This window comes from Syzygium oleosum, unplaced genomic scaffold (genome assembly GCF_021117445.2).
Source record: "Syzygium oleosum isolate NSW1041296 unplaced genomic scaffold, Sole_v2.1 Sole_v2.13, whole genome shotgun sequence".
NCBI lineage: Eukaryota > Viridiplantae > Streptophyta > Magnoliopsida > Myrtales > Myrtaceae > Syzygium > Syzygium oleosum.
In genome coordinates, this window is record NW_026607497.1 from 7,815,574 (window position 1) to 7,829,954 (window position 14,381).

Below are 14,381 nucleotides of genomic sequence, written 5' to 3' on the forward strand. Positions count from 1 at the left end.
AGAAAGGCTGGCGATTGGCGGAGGGAGGAAGAAGGAAAAAGAAAAGAAAAAGAAAAAAAAAGAAGAGAAAAGAAAAATATTAACAAATTCAAAATGAACAATTCCGAAAAGTGTTTTCACCTTCTTAGATTAGAAAATTCACTTTCCTAATTTTATATATGAATATTTTCCTTAATCGGAAAGTATTTTCAATTGACTTATCATTTTCGGCGAACCAAACGGGTGAAAGTTCGGAAAACAAATTCCCGAAAAACACTTTCCCTTAAACAAACGCACCCTAAATTATAAAGGTTCTATATATAAAAGTGGATCTTGCCGGTAAGTATCTCCATCAAATATGTAGGTTGCTTTTACATATAAAAATAGATATTATATTTAAGGACCGGCCATAGAATCCCCTTCAATAAGTGGAACAAAGAGATTTAGTTACCATTTGTGAAGGTTAGGTTCTCATTGAGTCACTCTATCCAAAACCATTTGTCATTCAAGAGAAGCATATGCCATTTCAGAGTTATTCTAAAGTCAGCATCCTTATACTTCTCATAGATTGTTATTCAAGACTTTAAATATCTACATACAAAAGACTGTTCCTTAAACATGTTTATGTAATGTCCGACCAAAAAAAAACCATGTTTATGTAATGGACCAAACACTTGTTTCGTACGGTGTTATCTAACTTACATAATGATGTATAGGACTCAAGACTGTATAGTGTCTACAGTCATTTGGTTGATTGCCTGCATTTCCCGCTATCTATTCATGAAGTCCGCGGAAAGCATATATCTTTCAGTTCGCATCCAAGAAGGCCAGAAATAAAGAGGAGCTGCAAAATCGTATAGAACTGACTTGATCTGTTGAGAATTGTATCTGTATTCTTGTGGAAGAATCGAATTTTCTCGTACGGCATTTTTGCTCTGCATTGTGCTCTGTTGTTGTGTGAAAGAATTGAGAAGAATATGTCTATTTGCTGAGCGACAGATTGTTCCTGTTTAGCAACCGGTTAGCTTTCTTATTATAGCAGGCCATCCAGATCATATTGGTACGAGGGAAGTGAAGAATTTCAAAGAAGGCCCCAAAAATCTCCACACAAGCACTTTCCATCAACAAACTTATGGAGCCGCTTCCGATCTTGGATGACAATTTTCCTAGCAGTTAGAATCGATAGGCATTTGATAAAATCATGGCAGTTTCTGCGCATACTAGTATTCTTGATAATATGTATTGTTGCGGCTTTTTTTGTGTTCAATAATCCAAAAGCAAGAGCGAATTCTTCGCTCTGGTGAATCCTAGAGGTTACATTTGCGTCCTCATTATCCATTAGCTCCGAACTCCCCAAAAATTCATATCCAAGTGTCTTTGCTTGGCCAAGCAAGTCTTCCAACAGTATGCGCATCTCTATCTTATTACCAGGACAGGACTGCTCGTTTGGCTCGAACGAATAGACCTTGCCTTTGATGCAAATCCAGCTTTGGTCTCTTAGTTTTAAGGGTTGCTCCTCTCTCATCAGTTTTTCCACATTCAACATGTCTATCCACCTCTCGGCTGCTCTGTACAACCTCAATAATGATATGCAAGTCTCACTATCTCTTGGCTCTAGCTTGATTAACTGCTCAGCTGCATAAAGCCCTAATTCCGGATTTCCATGAATTCTAGCTCCAGCAATTAAAGCCAACCAGATAAACTCATTCGGCTCATAATGCATTTTCTTGATTAAATCAAACGCCTCGTCTAACCTATCTGACATCACAAACATGTCAACCAGCAACTCAAAGTGGTCCATCACAGGCTTAATTCTATATTCCTTCTGCATCATCTCAAAGTAGTTCAGGGCCTCATCTACCATTAGAGTATGACCACAAGCCGCGAGGATGCCAACAAAAGTAATTTGATTGGGTCTGACACCCACAAGTCTCATGTCCTCAAAGAGCTGCAGGGCTTGCTGAGTTTTACCGTGAAGGGCAAAATTCGTGATCATGGTAGTCCATGATATCAAAGTTCTGGTAGACATCTCCACAAAAGCTTTACTGGCTCTCCTAATGCTCCCACATTTACTGTACATGTTAACCAGGGCAGTTCCCACCACCACATCTGACAAAAACCCGGTTTTGGTAGCCTGCGCGTGAATCTGCTCCCCTTGCTCTAGCGCTACCAATTTACTGCATAAAGTCAAGACACTTGAAAACGTGAAAAGATCAGGTTTCAGGCCAGAGCGGATCATTCTCAAAAAGATCTCCAGAGCTCTTGTCCCACCTTGGTATGCAGAAAGATTGTCCATTGCAAGATCCATAATTTGCACGTGCCCTGCAATGATGGCGTTCCACGTGACCAAGCTGGCGGATTCGATGTCATTTAACAATTTGTATGCCTCGTCTACCAACCCACATTTGAGGTACAAATACATCACAGAATTCCTAACTGGTAGGTTCAATTGATAACCACGCTTTATGCTCAAGGAGTGAACCTGTTTCCCTAAATTCAATGACATCACTGTACAACAAAGGCTTAAAACACTAGTTAAGGTGAACTCATTGGGTTCAACATTCTCCCAAAGCATCTCACTGAAAAAACCCAACCCGTAAGCAGCCTCGCCATTTTCGCTGCAAGCAGATATAACAGCAGTCCAGGAAATCACATTCTTCTCCGTAATACCTCTGAAAGTTTTAACCGCATAATCCAAGTTGCCAAATTTGGAGTACAAGCTACAAAGTGCATTGCCAATACTCGGATCGTGTTCAATCCGGTACTTGACTATGTAGGCGTGAATTTGTTTCCCCAGTTCTAGAGATTGCAAAGAGGAACACGCATTAAGAGCGATTCCCAAGGTATAATTGGTAGGATAAGATCCTGCCTCCAACATTTCCAGGTAGACTCGGATGGCGAGCTCCGGCTCAGAGCTGTGGACGTAACCCGTGATCAGGGTTGTCCAAGCGACTACATTTCTCCTCGGCAGACTGTCGAAAACCTTTCGGGCAGCACCCATAGCCCCGCATTGCGCATAAACATTCACAAGGAACGTCATGACAAACAAATCCTCCTGGGCTCCTGTTTTAATGATGTGGGCATGAACAGCTTCCACATCCGAAACCAAACGCCTGTCCATGCATTCTTGCAAAAGGGGAACACAATCAAAGGATCCGGTTTCTGTCCCATCTTCTAACACGGAGAGCCCTTCTCTGAAGTCTAAAGACTCGTCCTCCAGAGTACCGCTCGGGCTAGCGTCGGTGTTATTCGTTCCACAACAAATGCCCGGAGGCTGAGTGAGCAAATGCAGCTTAGAATCAGTCCCAGAAGCTCAATCGCACTGACTGGCCAATATCATTCTACGTAAATTCAATCCTACTTTTCTCTTGAAAAGACACAGAACTGAATGAACTTAAGCTACTCGAAGCGAGAGAAACGTGTCTCGAAGACGATAGAGCGAATTACCTTTCCCACAGCGAGAGGAGAGACGCAACCGGAGATTCTCGAGCGCAGCGAAGATGGGTCGAGCCGGAGTGTGGCGGCGAGAGAGAGGGACGGCAGACACGCCATGAGGAGGACGGCGGAGGCAGAGGGAGGAGCACCGGCAAGACCGTTGCATGGAAAGAATGGTTCTTGGAGGAGAAGGGCGAGGACGGAGGAGTGAGAATACGATGAGACCGACGATGATGTTCTTTCTCTCTTGTCCTCATTTTCATGCGATCTATCCGGATAAAGTCGCAGGAGAGAGGAGGGAAGAGCTGATGGGATTATTTGCCCGAAGTTCGGTTTTTGCGACAGAAGTTATAATTGGTCGTTGCGAAATAAGTAAATCTCAATTTGGATACTTAATTTAACTAATTCCTACAGAAGCAAGATATTCATACAGCACCTCCATTTCTGGAATTATACATCATCTACTTTCATTTTCTGCAGAGTTACCCTGTAATCTGTATGCCATACACGTTCTGTACAGGAGGCACCCTTGACGAATTCTCATGAACATTTTCTTTCATGTATGAAGAACCACTTGGACTGTCATTGATCTCTTCCCCCCACAAGATGTATGAGGGTATGGGGAACAGCCCGAAAAGGATTGGATTAACACGGGGGCAGATGCGAGACGAGTTGAAATAGAGCTTAGATAAGGTTCAGAAAAGAAGGCTCGATCGGACGTAGGAACGTCGAGGTGAAGGAAGGTTGGTTGGCTATCGATCGATGGGGAGCGAAACTCCAATTCCCCTCGAATTCGGCGAGTGTTAAAATGATTAGAACGGAGGAAGTTGCTCAGCCGAGAAAACTATTTCCCATTCCAAGCAGCTTTTCTTCGAAATAGACAACCTCGTATAATATCATAGTCCTTAACAGAGCCGAGCCGCGCCTTGCGTCAATACAACAATACAAGTATCCATTCCACAAGAATATAACTATACACAAAAACAAGAGATTTTCATTTCTGGCAGATTTAGGAACACTCGAATCACACCAGCTACTACATCCTCGAAGAATGTTAAGGGGCCTGGTCATCCCAAGCGCAGTTGGGTTAAACGATAAGAACATACTCCTGTAACAGGGAGACACCCGATGTCCTATAACGTAAGATCAGCGCTTCTTGCTTTTGCTCTTCGTGATCCTAGATTTGGCCGATTCGCCGGCAGGCTTCCAGATGATGTCCTCGAGATTGCTACAGAAACTCTTGTAGAACTGCAATGCAGACAAGTGACAAAAGTTATGAACTGAAAATTCGCTCTACATAATCGATTCTTAATTCTTGTCCCCTCACAACCTCCCCTTTTGGGCACAGAACTGCAATCGAGAGCTAGTAACTCGAGCCCGCGGCACTTCATTTTCCACAATTACATGGGCTCGCCTTCGCCCAATTGACCGACAGTTTTTGATGTCTAGCCTGGCCATACGATTGGTTGACACGTCGGTCAACCATATGAGCGAGCCCATGATGAGGTCTATTTATGAATTAAGCTTTTCGAGTGGTAAAACAAAAGATAAGAACAAGGAATGGTACAGAAATGAACACTTGAAAATAACATGAACGGTACCTTAAGGTACTCATTGGCATCTCCAGCTGCATTCTGAATATCAACCATGAAGTATGTTGGAGCAACCTCAAAAATCTGGAGACCGAAGGAGATAGCGAGAACCATTAGTTGACTGATTTGTCAATGAAGAAAAGAAAATACCCAATGATGCCTGAATGCTTACCTCCAGAATAACAGAGAAATGAGAGTTCTTGCTTGCTGATAGACCTTCCACTCTCATCTGGCCAGAACCACAAAACGTAAGTTTCTTTTTTTGTCAGATCCACAAAACTAAGTTTTTTTAACAACATACTTTAGGATGAAAATTACATTATGGAAAAAATTGACAATTAAACCATCAATAGCATGAATAAATGCCTTATTTTATTTCACAGAGTTAAACGATAAACAATCGGAATGAAACCAGAAACCAAAAACACGGGTATAGGTAATCTAAGGAAAATATACATGTGATCGTGTGCATCGTCGCACAGCGCACATAAGAGAGAGGGCAAAGAACTAATGCTAAAAAAAAGCAATATTATTCGATAGTCTATACCTTATAATTGCGAATATGTGTCTTGAAACCCATAGATTGTGCAACAACTTCCATACTCGATAAAACCACCTTTGCGGGTTTCTGTGACACAAAGCGAGTTTGATGCTTCACAGAGTCCTGTTGAAGATGGGATGAATCAAAGTTCTGCAAATTTTACGAGAAGAGGACAGTATATGAAAGAGCATCGACAAGATTAAACTACAAGCAGTAATACATTATGGCAATAGAAAACTTCTAGTCAGTTAAATTGCATACCTGACCCCTGTCAAAGAGGGCTGAAAGGTTTAACCCTTGAGATAAGATTATCAAATCAAATGCATTAAGAATCAACGGACGCATGTCTTCATTCCCACTTTCCTCATTAGGCTGCTGTTCCCACAGAAAAAATAGATATTCATTCATTGTAAAAAGAGCTGTGGAATGCCAACAGCAGATAATAGGAGCGCAATAATGCAGGACAAAGAGGTTAGCACCACAGCTTTTTCCTGAGAGCTGAGACCGGATGGCGATGTTCTACTAAAGTGGGACTGAAAAATATGTGACTGGAGTCTCTCTGATTAGGAGACCATAGGCTTCATTTCAGAAAACATTGTGGAGCAATCTCCCACTCTATCAGAAGTATGCAAGCAGCAATATAAATTACTTCACAAATATCTATATATATCACTCCATATAATAATGTGAATATGAAGTGAAAGCTAAGGCTAGAGAACACAAAAGCATATCAGAGAACAGTTGATCACCAAGATTACAACTAATATAAGTTCTCGAACTTAAGGTCAATTGAAACATAATTTAAGATGCCACTGCACATCTTATGTGAGCTGAAATAAACACAGTTAATGCTAAAAAAAATTCTCCTTTGCCAAGCAAAAAGAGCTCACTTCATTTCCTCTGAGTTTGAGAGAAAAGAGAGAGAACACATGGCATATAACTATCTGCTTAATGTCAGTTAGCACAAGGTTATTCCACCCAAATCATTATGTAAGAAGCACTGAGAGCAAAGTTAATTCAAAAGTTCTCTTGACCAAAACTGTTCCTTAAAATACATAAAGAGATGAAGCACTATGAACTTGAAAGACTTACGGACCTCATCATCGTCAAAGGCAGCATTTATATCTTCCAAGTTCACAGCTTCAGATTCAATGACTCTGACAGGATTATAACTTTTCTTAAACCATTCATCATCTCTGATCTGCTCTATTGTAATTCGCTGAAAACAAAGAAAGAGACTTCTCAGAGACAAATAGCCAAACTCTCATACGATAATAATAAAAATTTTCGTCAACATAATGAATAGCTGCCAAGAAGCAGCAGAAGTAAGCCCTTATTAGCATCCTCCACAGGAGAAGTTAGTAAGTGAAGGCAAAAGTCAGGAAATGGAAAACGTTATCAACACCATGGAGAAAATAGGAAAAGGTGTGATAGACTGTTTTCCCAAATCAAGTAAATCCATTATATGCAATCTTATTTATCACCCCATCACCGTTTGGATGGTTTAGATGATTGTGCATGGACTTTAAGCTTCACAATCTTAACAGGAAAAGAATTTTACATCCCGTCTCGGTTGAAGGCAAAGTTATCAAGACCACCACAAAGAACAAGAGCATCACCTTGCCAAGACGTTTAAATTACATTCACTCAACCATACCCGGTTGCCACATATAAAAAGCTGACGGCCAAATTCCTCCTCTGGTAGCATAGTATAGTCACTATAGTGACAATAATGCCAGGTTATTTGTAAAGATAATAGCATGCAAATGTAAATCTTTCATTCTTGGGATAATGACACAAACGGTCCCTGAACTTTAGCCCAATGTGCAATGTGGTCCCTGAATTTTTAATTCATTCAATGTTTAACCGGATGTGCAATGTGGTCCCTGAACTTTTAATTTATTCAATGCGGTCCGTGAACTTTAAAGTAATGTGCAATGCGGTCCCTGAAATTTTAATTTGTTCATTGTCATCCCTGAACTTTTGATACATGTTTAATTTAGTCCCCGAACTATATGAAAATGTTCAATATAATCCTTCTATTAATTCAAGTTTAGGGACTACATTGAATACTTTCGTATAATTCAAGGACTATATTGAACATGTACCATAAGTCCAGAGACCATATTGAATAAATTAAAAATTCAGGGACCACATTGAACATCCGGTTAAACATTGAATGAATTAAAAATTCAGGGACCACATTGCACATTGGGCCAAAGTTCAGAGACCGTTTGTGTCATTATCCTTTTATTCTTTGCATGTTGTCCATTTTAAGATGCTAATTACAATGTAATAATTAAAAGCATATCAAAACCAAATATATGGTTTTGCTGCGACAGAACATGTGATGCTCGATTCAAGCAGACAAGAAGTTTGCATCCAAGAGTATTCTCAGTACTTACAGTTTCAGGATTTGGATCTAAAATCCTCTGAATCAAGGACTTTGCTCCCATGGGAAACCATGATGGGCATGAAAAGTCGGCATTATCAATCTGCACAAGAAAATGAAGTTCAGATTCATTTGACCAAAGGAGAAATATCATAAATAGAGTAAACACACATTTGTATCTTTGATTAATATGCTGAAGGACATGTTACAAAGAATATGAAGCTTGATTCCTGATGTTACACCTAAAGTGACAAAATAATCTAAATTAGCAGTGTTGACCACAACTAAAAGAATGTATAGTTAGCAGAGAGAAACACAAAATCAATAAGCACGACAATTTGAAAAGGCCCAAGGTTCAAAAGAAACTAGTTATTGAATATTGCTTTTATTTCTTTATATTATTGAGCCCTGCTAATACAATAAAAGTGGGTGATAGACTTGTGCTAACTGCGAAGAGTCCATCATTAGCCTACCACTAATTTATGGTCGAGAAAGTTTCATCCCAACCTCAAGTGAAAATCAATCGAGAAATAAATGCGGGGAAAAAAGTAAATAAAGCACAACAAAATCGTGCCTTACTGTAAAGTGTGGTGAGGTCTAGTTCATCAAACGGGAGATATCCTGCCATCAAAACATAAAGGATCACCCCGCAGGACCAAACATCTGCTGGGGCACCGTAGTAACCCTTGTGACTAAGTACCTTAAAAGCAGAAAAGAAGAATATTATGAGAAATTGGAGCACAATGATGTACATGAAATACAACCTACTAGCCCAAGAAGCATCGAGTTAAAATAGGATTATGTCAATAATTACCTCTGGTGCTACATAATTAGGAGTCCCACATGTTGTCCGAAGTAAGCTAACCCCCTATAAATAGATGTTAAGAGGAAAGAGAATCATCACAATCCTTTTTCGTCATGTACGATTTCATTAAACAAACACAACATCAATGACCAAAATAAATTTTACCTGCTCAGGCAATGCACTAAGACCAAAATCAGAGATTTTCAAGTTTCCTTGGGAGTCGAGTAAAAGATTTTCAGGCTGTACAACGGCGGAAATGAGAGTCAAGAGTTTCTTCAACTATCTAACAAAAAGAAGCTTTTAAGACAATAGGGGAGCATCACCTTTAAGTCTCTGTGATACACTCCTTTGCTGTGGCAAAAATCTACCCCATCAATAAGTTGCTGAAAGTATCTTCTAGACTCAGCTTCACTGAGACGTCCATGATGGACCTGCGCAGTTTTGACTCACACTTAATACAAGTAATTGCAAAGATATACCACACAAACAAGGTTATACACTCCAAGCAACTGGACCATTGATGTTATAGACTAGACTACTTACTATTTTGTCAAACAATTCTCCACCTGTAATAAACTCCAAGATTATGTAAATCTTGGTTCGGCTGGCAAGAACCTAGAAAGCAAGTTCACAAACCAGGAGCAGAAAAAAAGCATCAGATGAGCGGCGTAGAGAAGCATTACGTAATTAAGATTCTCAGTAAGTTGAATCCCATGCCTCATGGAGACGAACAACGTAGGGATGCCGCACAAGTTTCATTATCGATATCTCCCTTTTAATCTGCACAGTTAAAGTTGAACAATATATCAAGAAGACGTGCAAGGAAAGAAAATTTTACTAAATACAGAGGCCCGCTCTAGGTAACCAAATATTCAAGCAATATAACTGGTTACAGAAAATTATGTCTCAATAACCTTACACAAGAAAGATACTGCACCATACATCCATAAAAGACTTTTTGTATAATACTGCTGAGAACCATGCAACAATCAAACCACAGGATTTTCACGAAGATGATAAGCAAAATAAATGGCATTATATATCGAACAGGGGAAGGCACGTTGGCTTTGCCACTCACTCCATAAATCATTGAATTCTGAAGCATAAATGAATGAATGTAGGATTTATGTATCTTCAGAGAGCATATTGTAAGATATAATCAGTGCCAGTTTCCACACCCTAGAGCTCCAATCGGTCAGGTGTCAAGGTTCGGAAATTTTGAAGGACTACACGGTGATTATGCTAATGAAGATCTCTTTAGTGTTAGTTTTCCTCTTCTCTCCAACTTGAGGACTTGGATGGAACAAAAAGGCAGGCCTTCTAGTACGAACAAAAAAAATAAACACAAACCCAAGTCTCCAAGTTGATTTATCCTGATAGAACACGCATACCAATTATCAAGTACATAGCATTTGCACAACCGAATAGATTGATTATCTCTAACAAGCTGATACTTTTGAACTCGGTGCCTCATCTTCTCATCATTCGAGACCCAATTAAAGAAACCCAGAGAGAGAGAGAGAGAGAGAGAGAGAGAGAGAGAGAGAGAGAGAGAGAGAGACCTGTTCCACCATCTTGTGCTTAATGATGGTGCCGCGATCGAGCACTTTCATGGCGACACTCTCGCCCGTTTCGGTGTTCTGCGCGAACTTCACCTTCGCGAAGGTCCCTTCTCCAATCGTCCTCCCCACCTCGTACTTCCCCACCTTCCTCACCACCATCTTCTCTCTCCGGGCAGAACCTTTCACTCCACCACATCAACCAATCACCATTGGTGCAGCAGCTCCACCTCCTTCCCACAAATAAAAAAACCACGCAAAGCCCACTTCCAATCCCAGGTTATTGCCCAATAATCGAGCTCCCAGGAGGCGTGAACCGTTTGAAGACAGAAAAAAAGCAAGAACCTTGATTTATCAGCCCATGCGTAGCCACAGAAAAAATCAGAACTTTACTTTGTCCCAAGAACAAATTTTCCCAAAAAAAGAAAAACCGAGAACTAAAAAGGCAGAGATTCCTTGTGCTCGTTTCCAATCTCTAGAGACAGAGGAAAATTCCCAGATGGGTTCTTCACAGATGGGTTCTTCCGTGCTAATTTGTTCGCTTTTAAGTGTGAAAGTGGGGTGGTGGTTGAATTTCAAGATTTGAACTTTGGAGGCCGAAAAAGGAGAGTGCAATGGAGGAATTAGGTGAGGAAAGTGGGGAGATTTTTGGAAAAAGGAAGTTTGCTTCGGACAATATGAATAAAATGGAGGAAAGAACAGACAGTGAAAAATATGTAAACATGTCTGAGTGCTCGTTGACTGGTGCGGTGCGTGCGTCCCCCCTGAATCTCTCTCAATCTTGTCGTGATGGACATTGACACCCCCTATCGATCTTTGCCTGCTGATGCCCGTGCTCTGCCTACGTTATCCTATTAGTTTGTTAATCAATCCCTGCCTATCTTATCATGTGAAATACTGTTCTTTTCGCTTTGTTTTTTCAGAGGAACGTGGAAAATGTGTATATTCGCGATGAGAAATACACAAAATTATATGTAAGGACTAAGTGTCCAAGGTAAATTGATATATTTAATCTATTTCTTTATAGGTTAATACAGTATAAGTGGATTTTAGATTGCCTAAATGTATTAACACAACATATACAAAGGCATTTATCTTCTCGTGTATTTTAGTTTCAGTATTTTCCTTACATGCATGCGTAGAAGGTTAAGAGAGGGAAAAGATAAAGGAAGTTTGACAACGATTGTTTGACTTCTAATAGTTTTTTTGGGGGCGATAATATGTCATGCGTGCCAAGCGTTTTCTGGAACAACACTATACATTTTGTAATCCTCTCCTCACACTTCAAAACTCGACCCAATTATCAACTTATCGTGAAAAGCTGTGTAAGAGCACGCAATAAGTTTAAGATAGGCCGAGGGCTATGTCTGCCTAACATACAATAACAATGATGAACATAAAGCTGATGCGATGCGATAGATAGCAAAAATAAATTAAAAAAATAAAATAAAAGGGCAATGGCCATAATAAGATAATGAAAGTTGCATTCTTGATATATTCTGGGTATGAAGATAAGCACTGTTAAAAAGCAACAAAGAGGAGCAGATGCTGGATCTTTGATTGCATCTGTCTATTAAAGAGGATAGAAAAAGAATTCAACAGCACAAATCTTGAAGGGAAAAGTGGAGATACAGCTACACCTGTTCCTTCCACTATCATCTGTCTCGATTAGGGTTTGCTTTCACGACATCACAAAAAATCTCAAATTTCTACGCTTATGACAAATTTACTAAAACACACATTTATTTGACCACTAAAAAAATCATAAACCGATACACTTGTGACAATTTTTACCATTTTCTAGTTTTCGTTAAATTTTACCATCAAATTTCTGAGTTGAATAACACATGACAGTTGACAAGTGTGCCAGTTTGGGGTTTTACCCTCCGTTTGTCACATGTGTACCAAATTGTGATTTTTCGTGTTATCAATCAAATTTAACGGTAGGTAAATTTATCACAAATATACCAGTTTTTGGTTTTTTGTGATCAAAAAATTAATTTAGGATAAATTTGTCACAAATATACCAATCTGTGATTTTTTATAGTCAAAAAATTAAGTTGTGGTAAATTTGTTACGGGTGTACCAATTTGTGATTTTCGGTGGTTGAAAAATTAGTTTGGAGTTAATTTGTCATAGGTATACCAGTTTGAGGTTTTTCGTGATATTAACCCTAAAATTTACCAGAGCTGCATTTAATCAATTAATTAATCGTGGGCAAGTTGACTTAAGTAATTAATCTACTTAGTTGTTATGATTTGCCAAATTGACTTATCAAAAGAATCGAGAAGGCAGGTGATAATCGTGGCCACAGATAGGTGAAAACAGATGGAGTTCGGTGGAGCAAGCACTTGTCATCGAATTTCAAGAACGCTTATCCTTTTGGTTTTTTAAGGTAATGGACGATGAGGACCGTCGCTCAAGAATTTCAACTTTAGACGAAAGTTATGATCATGGGAAACATATGAGAATTGCTCACAAGAAACAGAGCTGCCATACGTTTTTTCCTTTTTTCCAAGAATACCACCGAGGACTGTCGTGGTATCCTGTCCCCCTGTAAATCTCTCAGAAGATGACGAATGAAACATGCGTGCATCAGTGGGAGGCGGCCTCCACCATAACACGTCGGCGAAGAATTACAAAGATGATCGTGACAATAAACTGTAGAATCACATGTATTATACTGTAGTAATCGCATTGCGTTATAAAATTGCACAGATTCTCACTTACATTAGTGGAACTATGCATCTGGATTGTATGGTGGCTTAAATGTACATGTGTTTCAATTGGAAACTACCGTAGAAAGAGTCCTCTTTTCTATGTTTTCATTATCATGCTTCTATCTATCACCTTAGAATGATGAGGCCGTGCGTTTTCATCTGAATTCGCCACACAACGCAAGATGCTTTTTTACTTTTGGGAACCAAAGATGTTGGCGACCCTTTTTCAATTTCGAAAACTCCGATTTCATCAATACTGAGAAATTGCGCACCTGCACCGGCCTAATCCGCGCACATGTTTTCGTTCCCTTTTAACTCCTACTCTCATCTCCATTTGGTCATATTTTATCATCAGTCGTGGAACGGGGAGCTCACCGGAATCCTCTCTTAGTTTTGACAGTCACAAAGAACATTGGTTCTTAAATCATATACCATTCATCGCCTTCCAGACTCTGCTCTGTATTCTTGCTGAGCAATCAGGTACTTTTGGGAGGCCTGCGGGAAGAGAGAGAGAGAGAGATGAGCCGCATCATTAGAGCTTTGCTTTACTTTCCATTAGCTGTCAAAAATGAAGTCCAACATGCAACTCCAGGCTGGGTTTGCTTGCGTTTGTTGCCAATCCCCGATTGCTTTGGCTTCAATCTCGTCCTTTTTAATTCTAGAAATGGGAAAAAAGAGAGAAGAAGATCCGTTTCCAGAGACTTTAAGAAGGGCCTTAGTGGGGCGTGCATAAAGCCAAGAACCAGGGCTTTTTCTTTTTCTTTCCCTTAATCTAAAGAACGCAAAAGGATGCCCTTTTCTTGGCGATTCTGTCCACTTTCGATTGTGCTCGGAGAAAGCGATGCTCTCATAGTACGAAACGAAACTTCTGGTTGTTTGTCCTCTTGATGATCTCTCCTAGTGGGGCGTTTTCTTTCTTTCTTGGTCTAAAACTAAATCTCTTTTGGTGGGATTTGATCGGTTGAAACTTGAGGTGAATCCATCGACTAAACGACGCATAAAGAAAATGCTTGCACATGAGAAGCTGAGGGCCTGAGAGAGAGCTCTTCTTCCGTCTAATACGTGGGGATACGATGATTCAGAGGTTTGCATCCGAATGGAAAAGCTAATGTATCTAATTGAATCTCCCGCGGTCACTTGAAGTCACTTTGGAGCGCAAGGGGTTAGCTGCTACTTGTTGCACATGTTCAATTTTTCGACCATTTTGCGGGTCTTCTCGATTCCTAATCGAAGCAACCGTCCTTTCTTAGATATAAGTAACTTAAAGAGCGGCCCGCGGAGTAAAGACCCAATCAATCATTAAAGCTCGATCAATCGCAAAAATCGTCGAAATGGGTCCTCGAGCCGTCACAGCCACG

General features: G+C 40.0%; 2 protein-coding genes across 6 annotated transcripts; both read right to left on the reverse strand.

The window, feature by feature from the left end:
• Window positions 1-522: 522 nt before the first annotated feature.
• LOC115675695 (pentatricopeptide repeat-containing protein At3g24000, mitochondrial-like) lies at window positions 523-4,248 on the reverse strand. Its single transcript, XM_056317028.1, has 2 exons — window positions 3,427-4,248; window positions 523-3,253 (listed from the first exon to the last, which is right to left on the reverse strand). The coding sequence occupies exons 1-2, from the start codon at window positions 3,529-3,531 to the stop codon at window positions 1,061-1,063; spliced, it is 2,298 nt and encodes a 765-aa protein (XP_056173003.1). The 5' UTR covers window positions 3,532-4,248; the 3' UTR covers window positions 523-1,060.
• Window positions 4,249-4,386: 138 nt separating this feature from the next.
• LOC115675754 (CBL-interacting serine/threonine-protein kinase 8-like) lies at window positions 4,387-11,099 on the reverse strand. Of its 5 annotated transcripts, none has more exons than XM_056317030.1 (14): window positions 10,307-11,096; window positions 9,462-9,524; window positions 9,288-9,359; window positions 9,068-9,175; window positions 8,910-8,984; window positions 8,754-8,807; window positions 8,514-8,639; window positions 7,953-8,042; window positions 6,644-6,766; window positions 5,809-5,919; window positions 5,554-5,670; window positions 5,179-5,235; window positions 5,016-5,090; window positions 4,387-4,662 (listed from the first exon to the last, which is right to left on the reverse strand). In XM_056317030.1, exons 1-14 carry the CDS (start codon window positions 10,463-10,465, stop codon window positions 4,561-4,563), a joined length of 1,332 nt encoding a protein of 443 aa, XP_056173005.1. In that variant the 5' UTR covers window positions 10,466-11,096; the 3' UTR covers window positions 4,387-4,560. The 5 variants fall into 5 exon arrangements, with proteins under 5 accessions (XP_056173005.1, XP_056173004.1, XP_030454373.1 ...); XM_056317029.1 differs by having other exon boundaries at window positions 5,554-5,697; XM_030598513.2 differs by having other exon boundaries at window positions 5,809-5,922; window positions 10,307-11,094.
• Window positions 11,100-14,381: the final 3,282 nt, after the last annotated feature.

Bases quoted from the DNA above. Each gene is read 5' to 3' on its own strand.
- LOC115675695 (XM_056317028.1), bottom strand. From the start codon at position 3,531: ATGGCGTGTCTGCCGTCCCTCTCTCTCGCCGCCACACTCCGGCTCGAC. The intron at 3,254-3,426 runs GTAATTCGCTCT...TTGCTCACTCAG, and splicing joins CTCCTCTCGCTGTGGGAAAG to CCTCCGGGCATTTGTTGTGG.
- LOC115675754 (XM_030598511.2), bottom strand. From the start codon at position 10,465: ATGGTGGTGAGGAAGGTGGGGAAGTACGAGGTGGGGAGGACGATTGGA. The intron at 9,176-9,287 runs GTAAGTAGTCTA...AAAACTGCGCAG, and splicing joins GAGAATTGTTTGACAAAATA to GTCCATCATGGACGTCTCAG. The intron at 4,663-5,015 runs GTACCGTTCATG...TCTGCATTGCAG, and splicing joins ATGCCAATGAGTACCTTAAG to TTCTACAAGAGTTTCTGTAG.